The sequence below is a fragment of the Hypoxylon fragiforme genome (genome assembly GCF_022984875.1).
Source record: "Hypoxylon fragiforme strain CBS 206.31 chromosome Unknown GGS25scaffold_1, whole genome shotgun sequence".
Lineage (NCBI taxonomy): Eukaryota > Fungi > Ascomycota > Sordariomycetes > Xylariales > Hypoxylaceae > Hypoxylon > Hypoxylon fragiforme.
The window spans coordinates 2,763,837-2,789,841 of record NW_026054756.1 but is presented as its reverse complement, the minus strand read 5'-3'; the positions used below and the strand labels follow the sequence as shown (position 1 = coordinate 2,789,841).

At 47.8% G+C, this 26,005-nt stretch overlaps 9 protein-coding genes across 9 annotated transcripts; 3 read left to right on the top strand and 6 right to left on the bottom strand.

Moving 5' to 3' along the window:
* Nucleotides 1-643: 643 nt before the first annotated feature.
* Nucleotides 644-2,870, bottom strand: GGS25DRAFT_527389 (uncharacterized protein; the record flags this gene model as incomplete). Its single annotated transcript, XM_049265085.1, has 3 exons — nt 644-1,451; nt 1,508-2,056; nt 2,111-2,870. 3 exons carry the CDS (start codon nt 2,868-2,870, stop codon nt 1,186-1,188), a joined length of 1,575 nt encoding a protein of 524 aa, XP_049121611.1. The 3' UTR covers nt 644-1,185.
* Nucleotides 2,871-4,278: 1,408 nt separating this feature from the next.
* Nucleotides 4,279-5,246, top strand: GGS25DRAFT_42545 (uncharacterized protein). The gene is made up of 2 exons (XM_049258603.1): nt 4,279-4,503; nt 4,570-5,246. Exons 1-2 carry the CDS (start codon nt 4,395-4,397, stop codon nt 5,091-5,093), a joined length of 633 nt encoding a protein of 210 aa, XP_049121610.1. The 5' UTR covers nt 4,279-4,394; the 3' UTR covers nt 5,094-5,246.
* A 2,851-nt stretch (nt 5,247-8,097) lies between these two features.
* GGS25DRAFT_517119 (uncharacterized protein) lies at nt 8,098-8,585 on the top strand (the record flags this gene model as incomplete). Its single annotated transcript, XM_049263328.1, has 2 exons — nt 8,098-8,215; nt 8,341-8,585. 2 exons carry the CDS (start codon nt 8,098-8,100, stop codon nt 8,583-8,585), a joined length of 363 nt encoding a protein of 120 aa, XP_049121609.1.
* A 1,503-nt stretch (nt 8,586-10,088) lies between these two features.
* On the bottom strand, nt 10,089-13,658 carry GGS25DRAFT_471087 (TPR-like protein). The gene is made up of 3 exons (XM_049259304.1): nt 13,379-13,658; nt 13,129-13,299; nt 10,089-13,068 (listed from the first exon to the last, which is right to left on the bottom strand). Exons 1-3 carry the CDS (start codon nt 13,439-13,441, stop codon nt 10,813-10,815), a joined length of 2,490 nt encoding a protein of 829 aa, XP_049121607.1. The 5' UTR covers nt 13,442-13,658; the 3' UTR covers nt 10,089-10,812.
* On the bottom strand, nt 10,140-10,689 carry GGS25DRAFT_42423 (uncharacterized protein). The gene has a single exon (XM_049258595.1). The coding sequence runs from the start codon at nt 10,564-10,566 to the stop codon at nt 10,288-10,290; it is 279 nt and encodes a 92-aa protein (XP_049121608.1). The 5' UTR covers nt 10,567-10,689; the 3' UTR covers nt 10,140-10,287.
* Nucleotides 13,659-13,989: 331 nt separating the features above from the next.
* Nucleotides 13,990-15,624, top strand: GGS25DRAFT_471065 (vacuolar ATP synthase subunit D). The gene is made up of 7 exons (XM_049259303.1): nt 13,990-14,258; nt 14,315-14,427; nt 14,485-14,495; nt 14,583-14,957; nt 15,026-15,035; nt 15,118-15,158; nt 15,219-15,624. Exons 1-7 carry the CDS (start codon nt 14,244-14,246, stop codon nt 15,431-15,433), a joined length of 780 nt encoding a protein of 259 aa, XP_049121606.1. The 5' UTR covers nt 13,990-14,243; the 3' UTR covers nt 15,434-15,624.
* Nucleotides 15,625-15,696: 72 nt separating this feature from the next.
* On the bottom strand, nt 15,697-17,017 carry GGS25DRAFT_471060 (RNA-binding domain-containing protein). Its single transcript, XM_049259302.1, has 3 exons — nt 16,889-17,017; nt 16,457-16,770; nt 15,697-16,338 (listed from the first exon to the last, which is right to left on the bottom strand). The coding sequence occupies exons 1-3, from the start codon at nt 16,912-16,914 to the stop codon at nt 15,938-15,940; spliced, it is 741 nt and encodes a 246-aa protein (XP_049121605.1). The 5' UTR covers nt 16,915-17,017; the 3' UTR covers nt 15,697-15,937.
* Nucleotides 17,018-17,054: 37 nt separating this feature from the next.
* Nucleotides 17,055-22,911, bottom strand: GGS25DRAFT_471059 (uncharacterized protein). The gene is made up of 8 exons (XM_049259301.1): nt 22,078-22,911; nt 19,499-22,017; nt 19,164-19,450; nt 18,755-19,103; nt 18,315-18,703; nt 18,157-18,263; nt 17,722-18,104; nt 17,055-17,658 (listed from the first exon to the last, which is right to left on the bottom strand). Exons 1-8 carry the CDS (start codon nt 22,553-22,555, stop codon nt 17,371-17,373), a joined length of 4,800 nt encoding a protein of 1,599 aa, XP_049121604.1. The 5' UTR covers nt 22,556-22,911; the 3' UTR covers nt 17,055-17,370.
* A 366-nt stretch (nt 22,912-23,277) lies between these two features.
* GGS25DRAFT_42326 (glycosyltransferase family 62 protein) lies at nt 23,278-25,740 on the bottom strand. The gene is made up of 5 exons (XM_049258587.1): nt 25,446-25,740; nt 24,651-25,333; nt 24,276-24,595; nt 24,130-24,225; nt 23,278-24,065 (listed from the first exon to the last, which is right to left on the bottom strand). The coding sequence occupies exons 1-5, from the start codon at nt 25,562-25,564 to the stop codon at nt 23,715-23,717; spliced, it is 1,569 nt and encodes a 522-aa protein (XP_049121603.1). The 5' UTR covers nt 25,565-25,740; the 3' UTR covers nt 23,278-23,714.
* Nucleotides 25,741-26,005: the final 265 nt, after the last annotated feature.

Below are 26,005 nucleotides of genomic sequence, written 5' to 3'. Positions count from 1 at the left end.
CGAACCCGGAAATCTCTTTGGATTCGAGAACGTGACAGCTTTCGATCCCCCCGCCTGCTGCGGAGCCGCCCACGTTTGTTCGATGGAACTCAAGATGATTAGGTGCCTAATACCGAAACAGGTAAAGTTGATCCTAACTAATATCGACTAATATCCCATCGTTGCCGCTGTGAAGTGGGGTATGGGCCATTCGCAATTGGGTATATCACGGGCGCTGTCTCCAGTGTGCCATCTATAAGAGGCTTGCAGGAACTCTCTGCCTACCTAGGCAATGATGCCATTATGATTTTCTCAGGCCCACACGATGTGCGTGCCCAAATCGTAACATTCTTTATCGGAATTGAAAACGATGCCTGTAATTCTAGGCCCAATTATCATAAGGCGTTCCTTTGGCATGGGTAGATTACTCCTATTGAAATCGATCTCGGTCGGTAGGCATCGAGGTATCTGGCTGTCTTGTATGGACTCAACACTTCAGTAGATCTTAGAGGCGAAGATCTTCACCGCTCCTAACTGACAATTCGAACGATGTTGATAAGCCCATGTCTGGTCGGCTAGACTAAGTCTATTGATGTATGGGCGTAGCCTCTCATATTCAACAAATGCACTGGTGTTTTCCCAGTATAACTAGTTGCATTACCCGACCGGTCTAGTCATATGCCTCATTGCATTAGAACCTAAAGGCACATGCCGCTTGAGACATTCCCTGCCTAGATAGGTAAAGTACCTTGGCCTCGGTAACCCCATCTACTGTGTAATTCACCTAATCAGGGTCTATTGATATCTAAATGTCCATGATACGTGAAGAGACACGTAGACGAAGTTATCGATGACTAACAGCAACCACTATCATGGCATTTTTGAACCCAAATGATTGAGAGGTGAGAGCCATACTCTACCATGTAGCGGGAAGGGCCCCATGGATGCAAGAGGATACAAGCAAGGACCTATCGTAATGTTCTGTGAGAAGGAACATCTAGTCAGAAAATGCGTGTGACCATGGGACTTCGCACCGGAAAATTGACGATGCTTAGGTAGGCGCACAATACTTAACCTTAGTACCTCGGTAGGCAGCCAGGCAGCTAAGAAGAATTTAGGGGGTAGGACTAGGAGTTCTTACCCATTCATCTGTTTTCATCAAGCTACATAAGCAAGATTTCGGCATCACCGAACTCCATTCGTTCATCAATTTCCCGGTATTCCCAGTTCGACTCTTCGAATTTTGACCTCATCGATGGCGCCCGCGGGGTCTGTCGCCTCTGGGTGACGGAGCTGCCACGCAATGCAAACATCTAGCGCCGGGGCCATCCATTTCCCAGGCTTAGTGCCCAGGGCCTTTGAGAGTTGGGTCCCGTCAATCAATGGTTTTAGTGTTGGAGCCTCCATAACGTCTAGATCTTGCAGATGATCCAGAAATTGTTGCCATTTTTTCAGGAATTCATCGTTGCTAGCTTTTTTTTTATCTGTTAGCGTGCATATAGAACAAGGTTATTGCTGCGTGTCTTACTTGGGGTTGTTGATGCGGCAGCTAGAACAACCATAGCCTCCACTAGGAGGGCATACAGGACTTGCAGTCTCCAATGGCCATTTTTGGATTCCCAATGCCGGATAGCCATTCCAAGTTTATCCCTTTCCATGGCGGATGGTTGTTTATTGAGTACTGCTGTCACGAAGGACATGATTTCTGCTCGGTTGTTGTTTGCCGCGGTGACGAGGTCACGTAGTTTGCCAGGCGATTTGATACCTTCTTGTGCAGCTAGAGTTCCAAAAGGGGGAGGGGCTTTTCCCTTTTTAGTATGTGGTGGGGCTTTGACGTTATCCCAAGGCACGACAGCTGCTAGAATCCAAGCATAGTATGCAGCTTCATCAGATCGCACAAGAACGTCGTATATAGAGCCAGGGGTCTTGCTACGTCGAAGCGAGTCGAGACATTCATAAGCTAATTTCCAATTAGATATATCAGGCACTGGAATGTCTGGTTTGGACGGATCAGTGAAAATGGTGTGATAAAGTCCAAGGTTGTCAATGTACTCTAGAGACTTGCGAGGGTGGTTGCCTAGAATGCATTGTTATCAGCTCAATCTCGCAGATTTTCATAAAATATACTCACCTTTGAGCATCTTTTCTACCTCAACGCCAACTCTCTCGCGACTGATTTTTAAACGAAGAGCGTCCAAAACACGGCGATCACTCATGACCTCCTCAACAGCGGAATCAATGGTAAACTCTAGGCGACTAGCGAACCTGACCAATCTTAGGACGCGAAGCGGGTCGTCCATGAAGGTTTGAAATGGCTCCAAGGGTGTCCTAATCAGCCGCGACTTCATATCTACTAGTCCGGTAGTAAAGTCCTCAACTTCACCGGTATTGAGGTTATAGAACAGGGCGTTGACAGTAGCATCTCTTCGCAGAGCATCCTCTTCAGCAGTGCCAAATTCCATTTGAGGATTACGGCTGTCTTCCGAGTACGTCTCCTTGCGGAGGTTGACGAAATCAACATCATAGCCAAACAGCTTGATTGTAGTAGTCTCAAGATGCTTGGACTTTTCCGGATTTCGCGCAATCTTATGAATATTGCCGACGTCCGACTTGGCCATGCCATACTTGTCAACAGTATCGGCCTGTTCGCATAACTCACACAGTTTCAATGCGAAAGCCTCGCCAGTCATGACATTGATAGCAGTGTCAATGTCATGAGACTCGACTCCTAAGAGTTTGTCCCGAACCCAACCACCTGCCCATCTTAATACGACTGGTTCTTGGAAACTGCCTGATTCATTTATGAATTTGGTAGCATCTAGGAGCAGGTTCTTAAGTTGGGATTCCTTGGGAGATAGCTCAATCGTGGTGGTTGCAGGCTGTGTTGCCATTTTTCTAAGCTGTGAAGGTTTTTTGGACTGAGAGGGTAGCTGGATATCGGAACTGTCACCTACCGCCTCTAATTTCCTTTTCACCATCAGGGAACGTGAGAAAGAGTAAGGGACTATCCTAGGCGATACGGGGAAAGTCAAGACAGGATGTAGTGTTAGGCGAAGGAAAAGGCGCATTGACTCCAAGATGAGTGGATGAGTTGATGAGTCGATGAGTCAAAGTAGGATTGTACTATGTAGCACGTTGGGTAAGAACGGCTGTTGATAAATAATAAATAATAAATGATTTTGGCTTGTTGTTTGCAGGTTGTCGCTGCCCTCTCAATCTTCAGTGCCAAGAGCTGAAATTGTCATTGAAGCCTCAGATTTGATTGGTTACTAGTAGTACTCAGCCTGTGTGCACTGGCCACGTTCAATTGCTTAGCTAAGTCAATCGCTTAGCTAAATAACTTTAACTCTTCATGAGCTTAGCTGGCTTAAGTAACCTTGGACATGATGAAACTCTCCTTAACCTCTACATCTAGGATTTACATTGACAAGTATTATCGTCATCTCTAAGGGCCTCTTGAGTCGAAATACACTAGGTAGTCACCTACTACTATGAACAGTTTTGGTGAGATGGATACTGAGTATATGACATCGGAGTTTTCAAAACGACGCCTCCTCACAAGCAACTCAACTGAAGTTATCACGAGTTACCTAATTGTAAAACAGACACTTACATACATATATGAAAAACATCATTCATTGAGCCATGTACTACACCTAGATAGGTAATTGTAACGAATCCCACCCTACCCTTCCACAGGAAACGTTGTTTAGCGGTTTGACCGGGGCATGAAACGATCTCCCCCTTTTGCGGCACTAACCGCAATGATAAGCCTCGAACCCTCAATCTTTTGAAGGGCCTGCTCAGATCCTCAGATTCTGAGATCCTGAGATCCTGAATTGCGATTGGCTCTTCACATAAGTGTCAAATACGCCGCCGGTAGTGATGTTTCCCGCGACCGCTAAAGATTCACAGCCACACAGAAACTTCGCAAGTAAACCTGGAATCGTGCAAAATACTCCCTCCCAACGCACCTGTGATGAGTCTCAGGTGGGAGTCTTGAGCTTCATTATGGCCTTATTCGGAATGGTCGAGATTGTGTTTCCCCTGCTTGCTGCTGAGAAATGGAAACAGAAGGGCCCCTGAGATGTGATGGTAGGTAAGATGGGTACATGTTTGGTTTGAACATGTACGGAGCTTTGGGGCGGAGGAAAAGATACGGACAGAGACAAGAATACTCATGAATCTTCGTTGTTCGAGACGTGTATAAGAAGGAAGGTCGTGACCAAAGATTAATTGCTTTTGATTCCTTTTTTCATCATCATCATCAGCAGCAGCAGCAGCAGCAGCAGCAACACACCAGCTTTACTTCGTCGTCTTCAGCTTCTGTACATTCTTGTTCAATATCCCTTCTCCTGCTGGCCAGGTCTTAATTCAATATTATAACCATAGACCTCCAACTCACGCATATCACAATGCCTTCTTTCAAGACTATCATAACATTCACCCTCATCGCTACTGCCCAGCTAGCAGCTAGCCACGGCGTTATCACGGAAGCCACAGGTGATGCTGGCGGATCCGGTAGTAAGTAGCCCCGTCCTCTTCCTGGCTTTATGCTATGCCGAAGCACCAGTCTAAACAACTCACCAGTGGCCCTTGGCGTCGACACTTCAACGCCGCGGGATGGGACCCGGCGACGGCCCTTCCAGCAAGACAGCACGCGGTTCCGGGGTGACCAAGCAGACACCTTCGGAGAGACCATCGGAGCAGGCGACAACGACCTGGAGAAAGGGACGCAAGCGATCCTGGCGGAGACCGGCGACCAGCTGCCGCAGATCACGGCGGGCGGCGAGCTCACGATGACGCCGCACCAGGTCAACGCGGACGGCGCTGGGCCTTACACGTGCATGATCAACGACGATGGCACGGGTGCCAACTGGGACGACATCGAGGTGACGCAGTCGCCGCCCGGCGACGACTCGCGCGACCGCGATGGCAACGAGACGGATTTCCCCCTCGTCGCGGCCATCCCGGCCAATCAGGAGTGCACCGGCACCGTGGCGGGCCAGGACAACGCGTGCTTAGTTCGGTGCCAGAACGGTGCTCGGGCCGGGCCTTTCGGTGGGGTCGTTCCGGTGCAGAGTGAGTCCCCCCTCCCCTTCCCTGCCCCCTAGCCTCATTGATTATTTTTCATTGGAGTATTGGAGTATGTAGTAGCAACAGAATGGTCTAGCTCACATGATATACAAATAGTATCTACTAGTAACACCACGTCTGCTGGCGCTGGAACTGCGCGCCGAAACCTTGCTCGGGCCATGAAGAGGAGAGCCCCTCGTACTACCAAGGTAGTATAAACAAGCGTTACTGAGAGATCGTCCAAGGGCATGTGTATATTAGGAAAGACCACGCAGTAGGGGTCTAGTTCCGCGTCCGCTTGTTTACCGGTACTTGGTCGGCAATTCAGGGGGTGGGTGGATTGCATGTTGCATGGAGGGGACATGGTGGCCGGTAAGTTATGCATGTATACAATGCTCGGGACAGTGAGGCTAGAGGGGTTGAGGGCCTCCCAAGCCGTGATTGGATGGGATTCCCTGCCAGTGTTCCGATATGGGATGTCACAAGGACCACGATATTGGATGACGTGCAGTTGAAGGCATCAAGTAGAATGCCTATGTATAATGTTGAGTTGTCTGTAACCACCTTACCGATGGGTTAATTTATCTTTGACCGTTACATCCATGGAAAATTCGACGCACTGTCCCGAAAGTTAATACTATGCTATGTAGGCTATGCTACTGAGAAAAAATCCCACCATCTACCATGGCTACCTGCCTTATATGCTTCGATGATTTTCATGTAGGCAGGTAAGCAAAATGTGAGATTTCCCACTGCCGTCTTCCGTAAACTCTTCGTTCATCAATTTGATTCAAGTAGTTATTAATGTATTGACAAACTTGCATCGCGAAGTGCAAATTGCAAAACTGCATGTGATCATGCTTCTCGGACCTCCTCTGCACACACACACAGCCTCCACCAGGAAAACAAAGGTGAGATAATTAGTCTAGGCCCGACGGGACGCAAAATCAAAGGGGCATTTGAGGTTGTCGATCAGCTTGTGGCAGGTAAACGAGGGAACATATCCACGGATACATAATACCAAGGTATAGGATACAGCCCCGGTGACTATTGCTATTATCGACTAACTACCTTTTAGAGTACTAACTTACCAGCCTACTTATTTTATCTAGATCGCGATTAACTGCCACTAACTGAGTCAATGCATTGCATAATTGCTAACGATATAGTTGTTGGAAAATACCAAGAATTAACGGTAGTGGTTATTGGTTTGGATACGGAGGGCTCCAATGGATAGCTCCAACATTTAATACATAGGGGGGAGGGGGGGGGAACTTGGGGAGCACTTGGGGAGCACTTAGGGGGGATTAGATAGGGTAACTTAGTAATCTCCAGCTCTGAATTGAACAATTCTGATTGGTGCCCACAATCTGGTTGCCAAAATGGTCCGGGGAGGAGTTTAGTTATTAGCCTACTAAGTACTAGCATGGTTCGGTTGGGTGCTCTGCGCTGACGTCATGTGGTGGTCTAGAGGCATCGATGCTAGGTCCTGGGTAGGTACTAAGCAACTACTTTCTATGTAGCTGGAGCACTGAGGTACTAGGTACTAGGTATGCAGTTAACAGTCAACGGTCCCTAATCTTTCCTTCTCTTCTCCAACACACACAGACAGAGAGACACAGACACGCACACACATAACTAGTTACCACACAACACAAAAAAGATGCAGCTAGATATTGCGGATAAAGAGAAAAATCATCCATCTATCCCCACCAACTCCCAGCCCCTCAGCTACCTAGCTATCCGACGTGCAGAAGATGCGTGTGAGCTTACACAGCCACCGTTATAGCTTGGTGACAATCATTTAGCTCTGCTTCCTTTGTAATCGGCTGCTGTGCTGCTGATCTACCCGTCTCTTGCATCATGACGGGGAGTTTTAGCTCTTACTTGATAGACCCTGAGCGAATTTCCATTGCCCTTAGCAAACACAGCCCACACCCCTCAACGCTGAAGGTATTACGATCGTACGATGGGGGGAAAATTAGGGGTCCTATGATACCTTTACGTATCAGCAAAGACGATATTGTTGAAAACAGAAAAAAAGGATTGGCCTATCGAGTTGAACACAATACCTAACCATGGTTTTATGACGACGATGACAATATAAAGTTCTCAATTAGGCGATATGCCTCAAAGAGACACTAAATCGGTAGACCATGATGACTCGACTCGCAAGAGCGAAGGCGGCCGGGGAAGCTAAGTTCAAAACGACGTGAGTCTGAACGGCCGCGAGAGCTTATTGGACGAAGCTTAGCAACCGTCTGCACGAGGCAAACTGGCTAGCGACGAGGATCGACATCCTTACTTCCCTTGGGTCGGCTTGGCTTGGAGCTTGATTGCTCTTATCTTACCTACGGCTACTACCTACCTAGGTAAACTACCCAGTCACTGAGTCGTGATCTTTTTGGAAACAAAAGAGAAAAAACCGTTTGGAGTGTGACAACGATGTAACCAATAAAATCGCAGAGTTTCACTGAATATCAAGGAAGGAAGCTATTGGAGGAGGCAAACGCATTACCACTTCCGGTCAGCACGGCAGTATCCTTTGTTACCTACTTTCGTACTTTCGTTAGCATGTCCCACCAGCAGGTAAAGGGGCATTTGCATGTACGGGAAGAGGGATACTATGTATGATGTTACGCGACATATCTGGCATGGTCGTTTCACAAGATTCAGGGAAAGATCAGACGGGACTACGTATATGAAGCCAAGGCAGGCCAAACTCAACATGGTTCGATAATATCAGGGTCAAAGTTTCTAGTTGTGTATAAGAGCTCTGTTGGACCCTTATATTCTTGATTCATTTTGATATACCTTGGGTATTCTATCTCGATCTCTCTCCATCACTTCATCTTTTATACACAAAGGACCCCCTATCTGATATCTGTGACCTAAGCTACCGCGATCCATTGTTCATAGTATAACATATCACACCCAAACTTCATATTCCTTCTCAGTCTACCGCACAATACTCTTCTTTATACATACGTACCTACACCATCAATATATACATACACACTCGGCATCAAGACAATAGACGAAATGGCCGCAGCATACCAAACAGACGCCCCTCATTTTACGAACACCTTTACTACCAACGAGCAACCGCTTGAAAGGCAAAGAACGGGCTCAAGAGACTACTCCAACACAGCCGAATGGGGTGAGTCTCCTCTTCCACCAATCTACCCTGCCACTACACAATAACTACCTTTCCTAAACCTTCCCACATCATATACTTCCTACCTACCCATCCAGGTATTCAGATAACTAACCAACCTCCCACAGACGCCTCCAAAACGCCCCCCTCCCGCTTCCAAAAGCGCAAGGGCAGCATCTACGCCACGCCGCCATCTCGCGACGGCCACGTCGAGCGCAACCGCGACGCCGTCGAGGAGTTCCACCGCGCCCACTCTAAGCGCTGGTCCCTCAGCTCTTCTGGGTCTAGCCGTCGCGGCAGCGTCGGTGTCACTGCCCCTTCCACCAGCAACAGTAAAGCAGATGAGCAGCAGAAGCGCAAAGCGAGCCAATAGGTTAGGACGTGGGAGCCGGTCGTGCTGTAGGGTGTTGGCCGGGGGAGGGGGAGCGGTGGTGCTGTCAAGGAAGGGGAGGCGCAGCTAGCCTTGTCGTCATCCTCCCGCGAACATGGGAATCGTGATGACGATGTGGATATGGAGGAAACCCAGTCTCCGAATCCAAGGTTCTGGATGTTCGTGGGGGGGCTGGTGGATTCGTTCGCCTGCATGACGCACCTGGGGTGGTTTTGAAGATGACGACGAAGAAGACTTTATGATTAACTGTATATCTATTATCTCGTCTACCTACCCTAGGTACCTTTCCCTCCCAATTTCTACAAAATCATTGTTATGTTACTTCCTTCTTACCTTGTTTTATTATTTGCTGCTTTTTCTTCGACGGCTCGGGCATAACTTTGGATTCCTTAAGAGACTATGGAGGAGGCGTAGCAGGAATGACAAAAACACTATTATACTTTTACCACCTCACTTCTTTTGTTGTGAGGTTTCGCGATGGAAAGGATATACGCTGTGCTACCGTCTATTAAGCCGTTGAATGGTTTTTTGCATGAGTCGATAACACATTCGGTTTTCTTCGCCTGAACTAAATAGAAATGATATCTGCTACAGTTAGGTTCGATTACCTACGTAAATATCTAACCAATCTAGATGCAGCACTCCTCTATCCCCATTCGCACCTACAGCACCAGCCCTCCCTCAAGCAATAAACCATCTATCAAAACAAAAAGAAGTTACCAGGTAACTCCCTACCCAGCAGTTGCATATATCAAAAACCGCCACCTAGGTATGTACTCCATCCGCACAAAACATCGACCGATGACGATACAAAGCCCAACGTCATACATACATACATACATACATACATACAATACAGCACGAAGCATATCACAAACAAACTTACACGGCAACTTACAGTACAACACGCTGCCGTTGAACCCGTAGGTAATAGAGCAACAAGCACAAATACCCACCTACTGTACTTAAGGCATACAGATTTTGTAAACACATGCCACAGCGTAAACTTACATAGACACTCCCCTAGATTAAGTACCTAGGTTAGGTAGCTACTAAGTTAGTAAGTCTACAAGCTAGTCGTGCGCACATACTTTAGGTCGGCAGCGCTGGTAACAAGGTAGGCAACCAGGTAACGAGGTGAATACCTAGGCATGTAGGTAGCTAACCTAGGCATGTAGCTACATAGTTTGCACAGCCTTGCCTCGCTCGCTACTTACCATGTCCTTAGACTACCTACCTACCTACCTACCTAGGTCTGCACTTACATACATACATACTTACACCCACATGAAAAACACGCAGCACGATACCTTACGACACCATACCATACCATACCATACCATATACCTATATATCCACCCATCATCAGACCATCCCAAGTCAAGTTAGGGAAATCTCGGCATACATACCCTGCCTACCGATATATAAAAAAAAATAAAAAATCCATGGACATGCACATTTCAACGTTGCGAGATCCGTAGCGTTGCATGGGCAGAGAAAGACATGTATGTATGTATGTATGTATGTATGTATGTATGTATGTGCATACAGGCAGGCAGGCACGCACGCGAAGCAACAACAACACAGTGGTACATACCACGAACGAGGCATGTATATACCTAGGCAAGTAAGCAAGCAAGCAAGCAAGTATCAACCCACCCGCCTACTTATGTAGCTACCTAATCTACGTGCATACACTTCCACTTCCACTTCCCCCTCTCCTCTCCATCAATGCAACGCAACGCAACGCAACGCAACCATGGTCCCCTCTTTCGCCCACCAGACATGCAATGAAAAAGGGGGTAGTAGTAAGTAGTAAGTAGTAGTAGTCAAAACGAAACGTGGAACTAAGACAGCAAGGAACCGTCAACGAACGAAAAGAACACAAGCAATGGTTAGGTGGGTAGACAGGCAGGCAGGTAGGTAGACGGGCAAGCAAGCACGCAAGCGCATTGTTCGACATACATGTACATATGGGAGAGAATACATGTACTTAGGTAGCTAGCTACCTACCTAGGCAAGGTACTATGTAACGCGTTGCTATGAAAAGCCAGCCAGCCAGTCCAACCTCAGCCGTCCCATTCCCTTTCCTGACAAGAAAATTATGTAGGTAAACTGGCTTCCCCTCTTCACTATGCCAAGTGCCGAGTTGCCAAACATTTTTTTTGGTCAAGAATGTGAAGTTATGTATGTAGGTGTATCAATTCATTCAGTCGTCATCCATGCCATCAATATCGATGGCGTCCGGGTTCGCAACGGCGGTAGGGGGTTGCTTGGCTATTGTGCCCGCGATTCCCGTGCTGGCTGCCACGAACCCTGCTGGAGCACGTGCTTGCCGCTCCAACTGCTCCATCGCATCTGCCACCTCGGAGTCCCCATTGGGCTGTTCCGAACCTGCTCGTGTCTGATTTGCGCGTGCAATCGCTTGAGAGGCGATAAAGTTGACATCTGTGTTGTACTGCGCCTGCACACTTCGCTTGATCCGGAGCATTTCCTTGTACGTATCTTCGTTGCCATGCTGCACCTCGAACTGCTCCCACTTGGTCCAGAATGCGGGGTTCGTGCGCGGATCACAGAACTGCGATGCGTGGCCGTAAATGGCGCGGGCACGGTCGATTTCTCCCAGGCGCTTCTCCATGTCGGCAAACTTGAGACACATATCTCGCGCCTCTTCATCAGGGAGGGCAGCAATGGCCCTTTCGTAAATTGGTCTCGTAGAAGGTAAACCGAAGTTAGATGCTGACTTCGTGATGTAGAAGTTGAACATGTCGGCTCGGTCTTCGTCTGAAACTGCACGAGTAGCTCTCTCATAGATGCGCATGGCGTGCCGCGCTAAGCCTCGTTCTTCCTCTAGATTGCCGTACATTAAGTACAATACCTTGGCAAATTTAGGTGGGCAGTCTTCCACTGCCTGTTCAAAGAGGTCTCGGAGCCGTTCGATACCGATCTTCCTATCGACGGCCTTAGTTAAATAGAGGTTCCATAGCTCGAAAGCCACTGGATAACTGAAAAGGTCCAGTCCTCTTTCGTAAATCTTAAACGACTCCTCGTAGTACTTGTTGTCTTCCATGAGGTTGGCATAGTTGACTACAGTTTGCGGAGTGGCAATTCGAAGCTCGAATATGCGCTCATAGACCTTCTTGGTCTCATCCAGAGAGCTGACGCTCTCAACAAGGTCGACATAGAAACTCCACAACTTCCAACTCTTGTGAACCCTTTGCTGCGGCGAAAGAGTCTCGTCGAAATAGTCAACCGTCGACCTCTTTGGAGCTTGCACAGCCTTGGCCATAATCTTCACAGCTTCATCAAAGTTTTCATTGCGGAGCTCCATTTCTGCCCACTCGATCCACATGTCAGCCAATTCGGCAACTGACTTGAATGGGACTTTGACGGCCTTCTCCATGATGACTCTTGCATTCTTGATGTCACCTCCCTTTTCGTAGAACTTGGCGTAGTTTGCCCATAGCTGGTGGAAGGGCCCAACTGCTTTCTTTGGGTTGATAGCCGCGATCGCATCGGTGTATGTTTGAACAACCTCGACCTTGTTATCTCCCCAGAGCGCCACACGTTTCTCCCATTCTGAGACACTGTTGGGGTTCTGCCGTAGTAGTACATCGTTGAGAAGGAAGGGTCGTCGGTCCATGAGCTGCTCGAACCGCATCATGCGGATGTCTAAGTCAAAGTCGGCATCTTCGTCGACTTTATCTTCTTCCGTGCGTTGGGACGCTAACTCCATCAACGCGCCAATAATCGATTCCTCAAATTCGGCGTAGGTATCGAAGATGAGCGTAAAGTCTCGAACGGTCATGACAGTCGTAATCCCTTCTTCAAAGATATCCCTAGCGCGCTCAAAGCTGCCTCTTCTAACCCAGTAGGTAGCCAAGCCGCACCAGAGCTTTCCTCTTTGGTCTGCAAACCTGTCGATTCCACTTCGAATAATCTTGTCAACATCGATGCCAGTCTCATGTCCAGTCTCGATTTCGTTGGCATGTTCAACAAGTAGGTCGACCATCTCGCTCCAGAGTTCATAATGTCCTTTACTATGTTTACTGTTAAAGCGCGGGTTGTTGAGGATATCGATGTACTTCTTTACAGCTTCGGTGTATAGGCCAACATGCGTCAGAAGCTCGATAAACTCTTCGGCATCTTCGGGATGGACCTGCATGTATCGTCGCCAAATCTTCACAGCCGTCTCGCCCGAAGCGGAGTTGGCGAATGGTCTGTACAACGCCCATATCCTGTTGTGTTGCGTGATAGGTAGCGCTCGAAGGGCTCGATCGAAGGTGCGCCGGGTGAGAGTGACGAGAGGCTGCTGCAGTAAGAACTTCAAATACATCTCCCATATCCTCGGCATTTTGTTGAGAAGGACAAGTGCTCGTTCGAATAAGGCATTAACTTTCTTATACTCGGAGGCAAAGACGGCAGTATTGAGTTTGGAGACATGTTTTGTTCGGAATTGCAGGTACTATCTCAGGTTAGAATGGAAAAGTATTGCGAACTAACATTTGGTGTTATTGAGACGTACCATCTTCCAGAGCTTGTACGACCTCGGAAGCTGCTTGCATGCCCTCTCCAGAACAAAAGCTTGTTCGTGAACGTTCCCGTGCTGAAATTTGAACTGGATGTATGCCAGCCACGGCTTAGTACTTCCTAGGTCTCTCAGAATGTCTTGCTCGTAAACGGCGTCCTCGTCGGTCTTTGTAAAAGCATTGTTAGTAAAAAAAGGAAAGAAAGTGACATAATCACAGGTGGATATGTTGGTAGAGAATACTTACGACAAGGTGAAGGTCTGGCTGTCGGCCATTTCGGACACCGTTCTTTAGGCTACTCGGCGACATTTTGGACTGAGATTCTCGTTGAGTGACGTTGGATCGCGATCGCTCGCAGAGAAGTTCTGCTGGTCGACGGGGCAATCGAGAGAGTCAGGGCATCGTCATTGCAGGATACATGGGGTATGGGTTTTTAGGGGAATAGAGAATGGTGAGTGGTGAATCGAGAATCGAGAATCGAGAACCGAGAATGAAGGCGGAAGAATGAGGACGTAGCTTATATTTCTTCAACCATAAAAGGCGTCCGAAAAATACAAATTAAAAAAAAAAAGGAAAGATAAAGGAAGGAAGCGACTGTAATTTGATCTTTTCGAGCCCGACAACGTTAGGTTAGATCTTTTGAATGAACCGTGACCGACCGCGACGACTTCTACATGTAGGTTAGATTTCTTAGGTATCTAGGTAGAATTGGATGATTGGTTAGGAATTTTTAAAAAAGTCCAAGAAACATGCATGTCGAATCGAATGTTACTAATCAATCAATAACTAACTAACTAACCTAGTTATTTAACAATGAGTTTCAGTAGTACAGCGAGTTTATTCACTTAAACGTAAATAACTAGGAAGCTCCGTCATGTTTAATAAAGTGGGACTTCAACTCTAATCATCACGAGTCCTTAATCAACAACCTTCAACCTTCAACCTTTTAACTGTCTAACCGTCTTTACGATTAATACTCCCTGTATCCTCCCTGTCTTACACCTCTTACTCGAATTGCACCTGTACTGGTACTGTGTGTAGAACTCAACGTCCCGGGAAAAAGGATTTGGTCTTACAATTAAGAAAGAAGACTAGAAACTAAGGATACAATATGTCTGGAGCTGGAGTACGTTCACGACCAAATCCTCATGCTTTGCGTCCAGTCATTAACATAGCTCTCAGGACCGAGAAGCTGTCTTTCCGACCCGGCAGTCGCTAGGTCTCATGAAAGCTAAGCTAAAGGGAGCTGAAACGGGCCACAGTTTGCTAAAGCGCAAGAGTGAAGCTCTCACCAAGTACGTCTATTATTCTACTATCGCATGTGCCTTGCTTTGCTGATAAGTGTTACCTAGGCGTTTCCGAGGTATGTCCATCCAATGAATTTCCAATCGATATCTACATTCTCCTTTCTCCCCAATGGGTTCCATTAGATCGTTAACCCCCATCACAGAAATCACACGACGCATCGACGAGGCCAAGCGTAAGATGGGACGAGTAATGCAAATCGCTGCCTTTTCGCTAGCTGAGGTCACATACGCGGTCGGCGGCGATATCGGATACCAAGTACAAGAATCAGCCAGACAAGCACGCTTCCGAATTCGCACCAAGCAAGAGAACGTCTCCGGTGTCCTCCTACCCACGTTCGAGAGCTACCTGACCGAGGGCAACAATGACTTTGGTCTGACGGGTCTAGGAAAGGGCGGACAGCAGGTGCAGAGGTGCCGAGAGACGTATGCTCGCGCTGTAGAAACTCTAGTAGAGCTTGCTAGTCTGCAGACCGCCTTCGTAATTTTGGACGAGGTCATCAAGGTTGTGAACCGAAGAGGTAAGTCCCTGATACCCCCCCCTACATAAATTAGGACTATATGAATAAGGCTGACCGTACATAACCAGTAAACGCAATGTACGCATACTTCCCTTCCTATATATATCTTACGTACCAGATCAACAGGTGGTCTCCGAGGACTGAGCTAACACAGCAACAGAGAGCATGTCATTATCCCGCGAACAGAAAACACGATCAAATGTAAGCTCTCCTTACATGTACCATACTATTATCTTGAGTAGCAGCTAATGTCCACGTAAGACATCAACTCAGAGCTCGACGAGCTGGACAGAGAAGAGTTCTACCGGTTGAAGAAGGTCGCCGGCAAGAAGCAACGAGACACCGCCGCGGCAGATGCCGAGATGAAGGCGAAGAAAGAGGCAAAGGCACTGGCCGACCAGGAGAACCCCCAGCCGGATGATTCCGCGCCGACGGATATTCTGGCGACTGGCGAAGACGAGGACGTTATCTTTTAAGAGTAGACTAAAGGGTAATGAGGAAAGACATGGGTGGTGGTTCGTTCGGGTTGAGCTGATTGGAGGTCGTCATACCTAGGCAAATTCGATATTCTTTCGACTGTTGGAACCGACTGGGTGGTCCTCGTCATTGTGTATTTGTATTCCCTTATATGATACCAATAAGTTAAATGACACTGGATCTAATATCACCTTCGTAATGCAAGCAATACCATTCCTACGTACCTAGAATGCCTGATGCAATCACAACCATAGCAAGGCAAGGGGGGGAATATTGTGTATGGATTTCTATGTATCAAAATCTCTCGCATTTGTCTCGATTCTCCCATGGCCTGTGAGTTATCTACGTCAAGTACCTACTGAGGAAGCATGAAAATAGATGCTACCCTAGGGAGGTAAGTGCCTAGTAGTACGTAGGTATCATGCACACAACACCAGCGTAGCCACGGCCAAGACTTATCATTACTACCACCACCGCCACCATCCTCATCATCCTCACCACACTCACTGTCTCTGGTACGTAACCTTAATAAACTTATCGCCCAGCGCCATACCCGCCGTGTTCTCCTTGGCCGTGATAGCGCCCGCCTCGGCCTCGTATTCGATAAACGCGATGCCCTTTCGGCCCGGCACCAGCCGGACCTCGCGGAACCCTTCGAAGCGGCCGAAGACGCCCGTGAGCGCCTCGATGTCGTGGTAGTCGTCCGGCAGGCCCTGCACGAACAGGATCTTGTTCGGCGGCAGGTACTCGTCAGGCACGACGGCGTTGGGGCCGCCGGCGCCGGCTGCGGGCGCAGTGGGCTTGAGGCCGCGCGCTGTCTTTGCGGGGCGGTCGCCGGCGGGGAGGGCGCCGGGGCGCTTGAGACGTTTTTGCTCTTCGGCTGCTTCGGCGGCTTTCTTCTTGTCTGGGGGTTGGATGCGTGTTAGCTGCTGTACTTACTCTCTTGCTATGTTTCCTATTTTATTCCCGTATCGAGATCGAAGACAAAGGAGAAGCAAGGTGATGGGTAGAGAGATACGAACCTTTCTCAGCCAATCTCCTCCGCTGGTGTAGCTCAAACTCATCCTTATTCCCCGTCTTTAGAACCGTAGCGTCGCTCCTCGTCCTCGCAAGCGCGAGCTGCATCGGCTTGTCAAAGATCTCGAAGCCCTGGATCTCCTCGACGGCCTGGATGGCGGACTCGGGGCGGTCGAACACGACGAACGCCTGTCCCTTCGCCTTGAGGTTGCGCTTGGCCACGATGTCGATGACCGTTCCGTAGTCGGAAAACACGGCATGCAGGACCTCTTTGAGAGCCTCGGGCTTGACGCGCTCCTCGAGGTTCCGCACGTAGACGCTGTGAGAGTTGTAAAAGTTTTTGGTTAGTTCTTACATTTGCCCGCGAATGAAATGAATGAGATGATTACGGCTACGAAATCCGGGGGTTGTATGTGTCGGAGTGCAATGACACATACGTGGAGATGGGTGGGCTTGAAGCCATTTTTTTTTTTTGTATCTTTCTCTGTGATGATGATAGTTCACTGTGGTGGGTGATCTAGCTAGTAATCGTAAAAGAATGGAAATGATGGAAGGTTTGGATGCTCACGTTACAAAGTAGATTTATTTGTTGTACCGCGATTATTAGCGCCAAGTCAACTATTTGGCTCTTTATCGATAGAAGATTAACTAAACTGCTACCTACTAACCTAGCGTAGTACAGTTGCATAGCCCCTGCATTTAAACAAGTCTGCATAACCCCTGGTATACGGACTTGGTAGTTACATAAGACTGAATTATACAATCCATCGCGTTCTCACCACGTCCTTACATCCTTACTACACTTGCTGCACCAATAATTACACAGTACGTACACCGAAACCCCTTCTATAACTGTCATCATAATAACACCCGTGTCCCTACATGCTATTTTATTTATTATTGCGTACCCACCTACTACTCAAGCCGCGGCAACTTCTTCTTCGCCTCTATTACTAGGTCTATCTTCAGTTTGCTCCGAGGCTGGCGGCTCTTCTTGTGGTGGCTTCTGCTCTTTCGGGGGTGCTTCCTCTTGTTCAGGTTCTTCTAGCGCCAGTTCACCACGCAAATCTGGTAAGAAACGATCTATCCGCTTCCACGTTTCCACCCAGAGCTTTTCCTGTTGGGGGTCCTTAGTTGGCGGAACGAGATATCCGCTACTCGCCATGAATAGGAGTACATTTTTGAGATTTTCTGGCACAGCCTCCTCCTACATATCGTATTAGTATTAAAGCATGCATTTGTGATGATCAATAAAAAGGGACTGGCTTACCAAGCTATCGCCTTGACCACTATTCATAAGTCGGTCCATGATATCGATGATTTGCAACCAGAGATCCAGCATACCATCCCACTTTGAGAGTAGGACAAGATACTGTAAGAATGTTTTGCAAAGAAGTGATGCCGCCTGCACTCTAGTTTCGCTCATCCCGTCTCGGTCCGATGAATAAACCTCTGGCTTCAACAGCCGTAGAATCAAAGGGAACAAAACCTCACCAAATATAGCCGTCCATTCCTTGTGGTCGCTACAGGTCAATTCTGGAGACAGCAGAGATCGTTGTAGAGATGAGAAAGCCAGTGATCGCACTTCGCGACAGGGGTTGGTGCATTGTGTCGTCAGAGCTTGGAAAATGGGTAGCCAGTACGCTGACCAAGCTATATCATCATTAGTCAAGTGCCGCGTACATGGTATAGAAATATGACCCACCTTCATTATTTTCTAGATGTGACTGTTTCATGAGATGAGGAATGCGAGCTGTCATGCTAGAAATAAGATTGACCGCTTTTACGCCGCGCAAGACTACGGCATTTTCACTAACAGTGGTTTAGCAGGCTGGTATGAGTTGTAGCTTCTCGGCAACGTACCTTGGGGCCTCCTTCTTAGGTGGTCGGACATTTCTCTGCCTCCTCTCACCCTTCTGCTCAACCAGTGCACCGACCTTAGCGGCTGTGGCATATTCGTTGAGCAGGGCAATAGCAGCTTCGTAGTTATCCGCGATGATTGCCGACGGAAAGCCGGACACTCCACCCTCAAGAATCTCGAAGACAGTTGGGGAGGCATTCGAATTGCCGGCAAGGGTACGGAGAATAACCCAAAAATCGGGTGAAGTCATGATCTCGCTTCGTAGCGGTCCCGGCTGATCGATACAAAGCTTCAACCCTTGCAACACAAACTGCGACGTCTTGGCAAGGACATCTTTCGGGAAACTCGATATGGCGTGCAAAAGCACTGGCGGTCGTACAAAATCGTGATCCTGAATTATTAGAACGGACAAGTCTGTGGACTGCTTCATGACTTGACTTACATAGCTCTCTTTCAATACACTGAATTGATAGTATGCCGCTCGAGAAACAAGGATAGGATGGTGCTGGGCAGAATCACGCAGAATCATTTGAAGAGCTTCCGCAACTGATTTCCCAAGCAACTCAACCGTCTTCTCGTCCCTTAGAGCAAGAACAGTGCAAAATTCCAAAATGTACACCACCGCAGGATCGTAAGTATGTTTTCGAGACGGTGGCTTAGACCCGCTGGAAGGTGATGAAGGCAAGCTTTCCGGCTTCACCGTTATGACGGGCACAGCTGAGCTTTCATCGTCGGGCAATTCATTGAGTAGTGCTTCAATGAGCGTCGACAGGGACTCAGCTGGAAGGATTCTAAATCATGTTTGGTGAGTTCTTGGTTGGCTAAATATTATCAGTTCTTAGATGACTTACGATATGTTTGTGAAGACATTTTCCAAGTCACAAGCTTTAATGCAATCTGCCGTGCTGAGCGAACTCTCAACTTCCTCGGCCGAAGGCTCTGGCGGATCGTCCGCTGCATAGCTAGATATATATGAAGACAGTGCTGAGAATAACCCAGATTCGGCGGTTTTTGCTGCTCGGTCAATGACCTGTGACGGTGTATGGAGTGGAATTTTAGGGAGCTTAAGTTTCTCAGGGTCATTGTTAAACGAAGGAATAAGGGAGTTGACGAAGAGTTTCAACCAGATTCGGATAATCTAGATCCATTAGCTTACTGCGGATAAATGGGCGTTGAGTACGCTTACCTGTTGCCAACCATGTCGGATGATGTGTTCGCTTCCTTTTACAACACGGAATAGTACGAGAGTTGCGAGTTGCGCCTTGAAGTCTCTTCCGAGCTTAACGGAAAGTTCACTGACCATCACGCTATCGCTGTCATCTGCTACCTTTACTTCTGTGTTTAGGGCGGTGTTTGACAAATCATCAGAATCTAATGTTGTCATATAACTGAGGTTCTGGATAATACGATCCAGTGCTTCCTTAATGCCATATCTCGAGGCAATCTGAGCACATTGGTCGAAACCAGTGACAACCCGGGAAAATACTGCGTCGTCGGTTGCTGACATGAACACATATGATAAGGTTGAGACGATTGGTTTCCACGTGGTTGCGAACATGTCAGCATCGTAGATGTTAGTATCGCAAATCACCAACGGTCCCGCAGCTTCAGTTTTTAGGAGTAGCTCTCGCCATGCATAATCGAATGCCTGTTGGTTGTCATGTTCGTCAGGAAGGATGATCTCGTTTGACTTGATTGCCTCAAAGGTCATTTCGAGGAATTCAGGAGGGAAATCCTTGGTGCCATTGACACCACGCAAGTTTCGCGCAAAGTCTACTAATTCCATACGCTTCTTTCCCTTAAGCTTGGGACTGTGTTGGTCGACATTAAGCATGATGATAGCATACGTAAGGATGAACACAGCATCCTCACTCTCAATAACGTCTGAGCCTGAGGTTGCGAAATACTTCTTGGCGAAGGCAGTCACTATTCGCTCGATAAGCGCGGACTCGCCAGGAAGCCGGAAGCTCTCGAGAAGAAGCCGAACTGCTTCATCGACCCGCTTGCCCGCGAAGTCGAACAAGTCTAGAAAAGCCTCGAGATATTCATCGTTCCCCTTTTTAGATAAGAAGTCGCCAAGGACTGCCTTAGAAATACGAGATGCAGTTCTAAGGAACTTGGCGGCTGATACGGGATCATTGCTGATAACTCCTTGCTCTTTAAGGTATCCTAGGCCATCTTTTGGTTTCTCGTTGAATTTTGTTGCGCCCTTAACAATCATTTTCTTCCTTCGCCTCTCTTCTCGGAGAGCTAGTTGATCTGGTAATCCATCTACGACCGGCTCATCATCGAGGCGATCTGCTATGGACTGGACGAAACCGAGTAATGCATCCAAGCATAGAGGAGGCACGCTTGTTGTGCTCCAGGTAGCTGAATCTGGAAGAGCGCTCCTCGAAAGTAGACCAAGCATGTCTTCGCACAGATTGCCACGATTCGCATCGGAGTCATAATTCACAAACAGCTCAACCAAGAAAGTGGGGATTCGAGTCAAAGCACCGACACTCTCCACCATGGCCTGGCGAGCGTCCGGCTTACGTGCACCTCCTTCCATACCTAGTTTTTGTCGGTCCTTTACGGGGACCGGGGTAGATCTACCACTACCAGGTTGCGACGGTGGAGGCTTCACACCACTTGGCCGTTGTGGAATACCATCATAAAGTGAAGGATCTATGTTAGGCTCGCGCGGTATTTCGACCGGTGGGTGCAAGCATACGATGAGATAAGACAGGAAGAGTTCCTGCTGCAATTTTAATACTCCTCGGCAGGTCTCCAGTAATGTTCCGGCAACAATAAGCGATTCTTGGAGAATAGCCATATTGTCAGATCGGACAAGTTGGAACAGATGTCGACATAGCCGATCCTCGGCGACTACAGCTAACGCCGGATGTCTTGCAATGGATGGCCCAGCAACTTCTAAAGCGACGTGAATAATACGTAATGCCATGACCCGCATCGTATCACCTTGTTGCCTATCGTGTGGATCTAGGAGGTCTACAAGAACTCTGAAAAGTTCTTTCATGGAGGGCAACGAATACGGTCTGATATCCACGGACTCGTCTGACTCCAACGATTCTCTTGCAGACTTCTCGTTCTCTTCAACGTCGCGGATAACATTCTCGGATCCAGACGAATCTCGAGGTTCATCAGCGATAGGAGCATCGGAAGACGCAATAACGTCATTGCCATTGGTCGATGGAACCATTTTTACCCCTTCCATATCTCCGCTTGCCTGGTTATCTAAGGCCTCTAAATCGTCGCCGGCTTCAACCTCTAGATGCTTAAGATGCTCGAAGATGATCTGACACATACGGACCATCGCCGCTTCGGCCGTTCTCCGGAGAAGCTCGGATAATCGCGACTGGCAGCACATTGTCAAGCCGGTTTCCATCATTTCGCAGACGCTTTCGTCGCTTAACAGCGCACCTCCTGGGCCGGAAAGCATATCCTCCATGAGATGTAAAATCATGAGCAGAACAACTTCATCCTGGGCAGAATCACTGGCCTCGAAGCGGCAGTGTGTTATCGCTGTCGATAGAGATTGCATAGCGAGCGGAAATCGTGGTGAATCGGGGCTGATGAATCCATAAGATAAGAACTTCCGAATCGCCTTCAAAGCGAGAATAGTTATAGGTGCGGAGGTAGACGAAGCCTGGATCACTTGGAGAAACGGGTTGAGGAGGGCCGGGGCATCAAAATCGTGGATATCTGTAACTCTAGTTAGCGCACCATCCATCACTTGTTTATGGGTTTTCCATGCCACCTCACTTTTGCAACTCGATAGTTCGTGGCGAAGACGGCCAAACCCAGCCATCAGGGGATTATCCTGCATGCTCTTGCCCTTCTTCCCTCGCAGACCCCATCGGTTTGCGACTCCGATATCTTGCCCTCCATCCAACCCCAAGCTAGCTGTAGATCCTTTGCTTCCTGGCCGCATGAGGGGACTAGGAGGGCCAAGTTGAATGGGATTTGGGTTGCCGCCAAGTATAGAAGACACCGAAGAGCCCGCCCACCGGGCATGCTTTCGCATAGCAGAGGTGACGGTTATGCATTCTGATATGACCAAAGACACCGGGTCGACAGCTACTGCTACTGGCCGGCTTCGGTATTGCGTGTTAGCCGTCTGGGTATCGGAGTTCATGGCCGCATTCTCTGTTGCGCTCTGGCGAAGCGGTTGACCCAAACTATTTGATTCGGGCGCAAATGCTGACTCCATTGTGATATTGCTCTGATCATCTCGGCTCATTATCGCCTGCACGGGGCGATACGTGGTTCGAGGGCGATAAGTTGGGTTTCTCGTCGTCGTTGTTGTCGTAGTCGTTGTCGCAGAAGCTGAGATTCGATAATAGCGAAGCTCGTCTATAATTTAGCACCTAGACAATTTAGCTACCTAGCTAGTAGGCACCTAGATAACGGATGGGAATTCTAATAGAAGTGTCTAGACGTCACTGAGCTCAGAGAAATCCAAGACTCATCTCATTGTCCAATTATGTTTTTATCGAGTCAGTGTGGACAAAGTGTTGTTGTTAAAAAGTATTGTAGGTACAGGGTACAGTATTTAATATGTAGAGTCGTAGCTCTGCAACTGTAGTTATGTAGTTAATTCTAATCGCATATTGCACCTGCGGATTTGGAGAGTAGGGACCTCTTAAGAAATCTCGCACGTGCCAGGAAGCTGTTACCAGCTGTTCATTATGCAATCGGCGACTGTTAATCCGATTCTGCCAGCGTGGCGGCAATCAAAATCTCCAAAATCTCCAAAAGAAATACTTTAATAGTAACTACTAGGTACCTAATAATACTACCTACTCTAGGTTACTGAATTTATTCGGTAATTGGAGGAATGAGTATTCATAGATATTCCATAGAAATCATGAGAATGAAATTCACTGAATATCCACATCCACATCCACATCCACATCCATATTCATATCTCGATTCGAAAAAAAAAAAAAAAAACTACTTCTCCACATAACTACCTACATTACTAGGTACGATCATTACCTACTAGATAGGTAGTACTATGTAGTTACTTAGTAGGTAACAATAGATATAAGTGATATAAGTGATATAATATAGCCTTACAAGGCCGGTCTATACAATAAACACCGCAGCTCCTTTTACTGCGTTCAACAATACATGTATCCCATGCTTCATAAACATGCATCGAACCGACACTACCAAAACGCCAGTGCCATGATCCTGGCCATGGTCCTCTTTTATCGTACAAGTGACCAATATCGACCATACGCACCCATCCACACCTGACCCCAATCATTATTTTTGCAGTCCATCCTCATGCTGTCTCATTAATGGTGTAGATTATGAATAGGCCCAGAAGCGAGGCAGTGAACAGTCAAGTCCCGATAGAAGAGTACTCGTCATTATATCTTATATCTTTCTCCTTAGGCCGCTACCCTAAACTGGTTGTTCTTGGGCTTGTCCTCGACCTTGTTGGCGTCTGCTTTGGAGTCTGGATTCGACTCTTCCTTCTTCTTGGAGTCTGGAATCTGTTCTTTCTGTTCTTTCTCATCTTTCTGCTGCTTCTGCTCCTTCTGTTCCTTATGCTCCTTCAGCTCTTTTTGCTCTTTTTGCTCCTTCTGTTCCTTCTGGGCCTCTTTTGCGAGATTCTGTACTTGGGACTTATCTTGCTCCCATTGACTGTTGGTATCGCCGAACTGCTCCTTGATCTTTTTCTCCCGATCTTGTTTGTTCTGTTCCTCGGCCTCTTTGGCTCGACGCTCTGCTTCCATTTCCTAGTTTTGATTGATTTAGTGAATTTCCTTAGGGATAATCAGGGATTACGTCTTCCTAGCTTACCTCCATGTGTCTAATATCATCGATGCTAGGCTCGTACAAGTGCCAAATCGTATAATGAGGAAGTCCAACCACAGAGAATTGCATTCGTTTAGCCATCTATGCCTGGTGTTAGCGTTGGTTTTACGGAACAGTATAACCAATATTACCTTGCCAAAGCCTTCAGTTTCAGCGTGCTTCTCGAAACTAAATGCCGGGAAATGAACACCCGACCTAAACACTCTTGCCTTAGCAAGAATGCTCACTCCCCCGACACCGTCGATTTCCATTTCCATATCAGGGTCACCGTAAGGGTCGCGAAGATAAGCCAAGTGAGGGCGCCAGGTAGCGTACTCAGCGTAACCTTCTACGATGACAGCATCTTCATCAAGGGTGTCGGCAAGAGCCAAGGCTGTTTCCGATTCCTGCCATGAGTTTAAATCGTACGGCTGTTCGCCTCCCAGCCAATCCGGAAGTGGTCGCCAAACATCTGTATCATTGTTAGTAATAGGAGAGGTAACGCAAGCGATGCCATGAATGCTTACTTGGTACAATGACATCCTTATTGTGGCGCATCAAATCCTCAAGAATGGTGAATGGCGCAGTCTCCACATCAACATCTCTCCAATAAACCCACGAATGGTACGGTCGTAAAGTTGCGCTGAGTAGCCAGTTGCGAGCCTGGGCCATCAGCTTTCGGCGACTTGCTTGTGCTGCAAATCCATGACGACTCTCGACATCTTGGTTGACCTTCTGGCCAAAATCCTTCTCGATAATAGAAATTTCTCCATAGGGTTGTTTGGGATCTTCGCTAGCCTGCAAGTCCTCAAGCTTTTCTACAAGCAATTCCAAGGTTCTATCTTTCGAATCGGAAACCAAAAAAGCGAGGTCGATAAGATGGTGGGGGTAAGTAAAGTTGCGAAGATGCGAGAACATCATATTAAGATGGGATTCAGCATCTCGTAATGGCACGCACATTAGGATACGCTCTTCCCGTTCCCAGCCGCGAGCGGTCCCTTGTACGTTGGAAAGATCGTAGTATCGCACCGTATCCATCAAGACATCACCACTTGCGCTCATGAGACCTAATGAGAATATGGAGGGGAGGGATACACTTCCTGGCCAGACAAATAGCCAAATCAGTATGATCACAATAGCTAGTATACCCAATCGCGTCAATAGGCTTTTCCGTCGGCGTGCGGCTGGTGTCGAGGCGCGCGGCTGAAATCTGCCCCAAAATATAAGTTAGATCATGGCTATCAAAGAAAACTTCCCAGACGTTCTCGAGACCTCCACAACGCGCTTATGGCTTAAAAGGGGCTCGATTTCGTTTCACGAACCTGTGGGGAGAAATGTCGAAGGTGTTGCTACTGCGTGGATAGCCATTGGAATATCCAGAGGAATGGTGCCTTTGGGACATCATCTTGGGACTGGTCGACGACGCATATGAAGGAAGCATTCGTGATACTTAAGCGCTTTATTGATGAACACGCGCGTAGGGGGTTTTCGAGTATGGGACGAGCCAACGACCCTTCGTTTTTAGGGGAGGGCGCCTTTTGGGCTAGAGTCTAGGGGGGGACGCGCGAGGTAGCTCTAGAGATTCATGAGCAATAATAAATCGAGGAAACCGGTAGACTGAAAGTTATAGGATCGAATTGACAGGATCGAAGTTGGTTACTAGCATCAATTCACGTCGCCGCCAAATAAGTCCATGGATGACAGGCAATGACAGGCAAGATGAGGCACAAGGGACAGAGACGGAATAATTAAAAAGGTGTCGAGTTTAGAAAACCTACCAATCCGAAATCGCGCTAACGGCTATCACCTAAGTACATGCAATAAATTAGATTGCAGATAAGCATGTAACGAGGAATGGTGGAACTTGGAAACTTCCGCCAAG

What these genes read in the sequence shown, in the direction of transcription:
- GGS25DRAFT_42545 (XM_049258603.1), top strand. Translation starts at nt 4,395, where the DNA reads ATGCCTTCTTTCAAGACTATCATAACATTCACCCTCATCGCTACTGCC. An exon ending in TGATGCTGGCGGATCCGGTA is followed by an intron (nt 4,504 to 4,569) that starts GTAAGTAGCCCC and finishes ACAACTCACCAG; the next exon opens with TGGCCCTTGGCGTCGACACT.
- GGS25DRAFT_42423 (XM_049258595.1), bottom strand. Translation starts at nt 10,566, where the DNA reads ATGTCGAACAATGCGCTTGCGTGCTTGCTTGCCCGTCTACCTACCTGC.
- GGS25DRAFT_471087 (XM_049259304.1), bottom strand. Translation starts at nt 13,441, where the DNA reads ATGTCGCCGAGTAGCCTAAAGAACGGTGTCCGAAATGGCCGACAGCCA. An exon ending in AGCCAGACCTTCACCTTGTC is followed by an intron (nt 13,300 to 13,378) that starts GTAAGTATTCTC and finishes GCTTTTACAAAG; the next exon opens with ACCGACGAGGACGCCGTTTA. An exon ending in CGTACAAGCTCTGGAAGATG is followed by an intron (nt 13,069 to 13,128) that starts GTACGTCTCAAT and finishes AACCTGAGATAG; the next exon opens with TACCTGCAATTCCGAACAAA.
- GGS25DRAFT_471065 (XM_049259303.1), top strand. An exon ending in AACAGAAAACACGATCAAAT is followed by an intron (nt 15,159 to 15,218) that starts GTAAGCTCTCCT and finishes TGTCCACGTAAG; the next exon opens with ACATCAACTCAGAGCTCGAC.
- GGS25DRAFT_471060 (XM_049259302.1), bottom strand. Translation starts at nt 16,914, where the DNA reads ATGGCTTCAAGCCCACCCATCTCCAC. An exon ending in TCAAGCCCACCCATCTCCAC is followed by an intron (nt 16,771 to 16,888) that starts GTATGTGTCATT and finishes CAACTCTCACAG; the next exon opens with CGTCTACGTGCGGAACCTCG. An exon ending in GAGGAGATTGGCTGAGAAAG is followed by an intron (nt 16,339 to 16,456) that starts GTTCGTATCTCT and finishes TCCAACCCCCAG; the next exon opens with ACAAGAAGAAAGCCGCCGAA.
- GGS25DRAFT_471059 (XM_049259301.1), bottom strand. Translation starts at nt 22,555, where the DNA reads ATGAGCCGAGATGATCAGAGCAATATCACAATGGAGTCAGCATTTGCG. An exon ending in CGAACTATCGAGTTGCAAAA is followed by an intron (nt 22,018 to 22,077) that starts GTGAGGTGGCAT and finishes CTAGAGTTACAG; the next exon opens with ATATCCACGATTTTGATGCC. An exon ending in GTGTATTGAAAGAGAGCTAT is followed by an intron (nt 18,704 to 18,754) that starts GTAAGTCAAGTC and finishes CTAATAATTCAG; the next exon opens with GATCACGATTTTGTACGACC.
- GGS25DRAFT_42326 (XM_049258587.1), bottom strand. Translation starts at nt 25,564, where the DNA reads ATGCTTCCTTCATATGCGTCGTCGACCAGTCCCAAGATGATGTCCCAA. An exon ending in TTCGACATTTCTCCCCACAG is followed by an intron (nt 25,334 to 25,445) that starts GTTCGTGAAACG and finishes ATTTTGGGGCAG; the next exon opens with ATTTCAGCCGCGCGCCTCGA. An exon ending in TAAGGATGTCATTGTACCAA is followed by an intron (nt 24,596 to 24,650) that starts GTAAGCATTCAT and finishes ACAATGATACAG; the next exon opens with ATGTTTGGCGACCACTTCCG.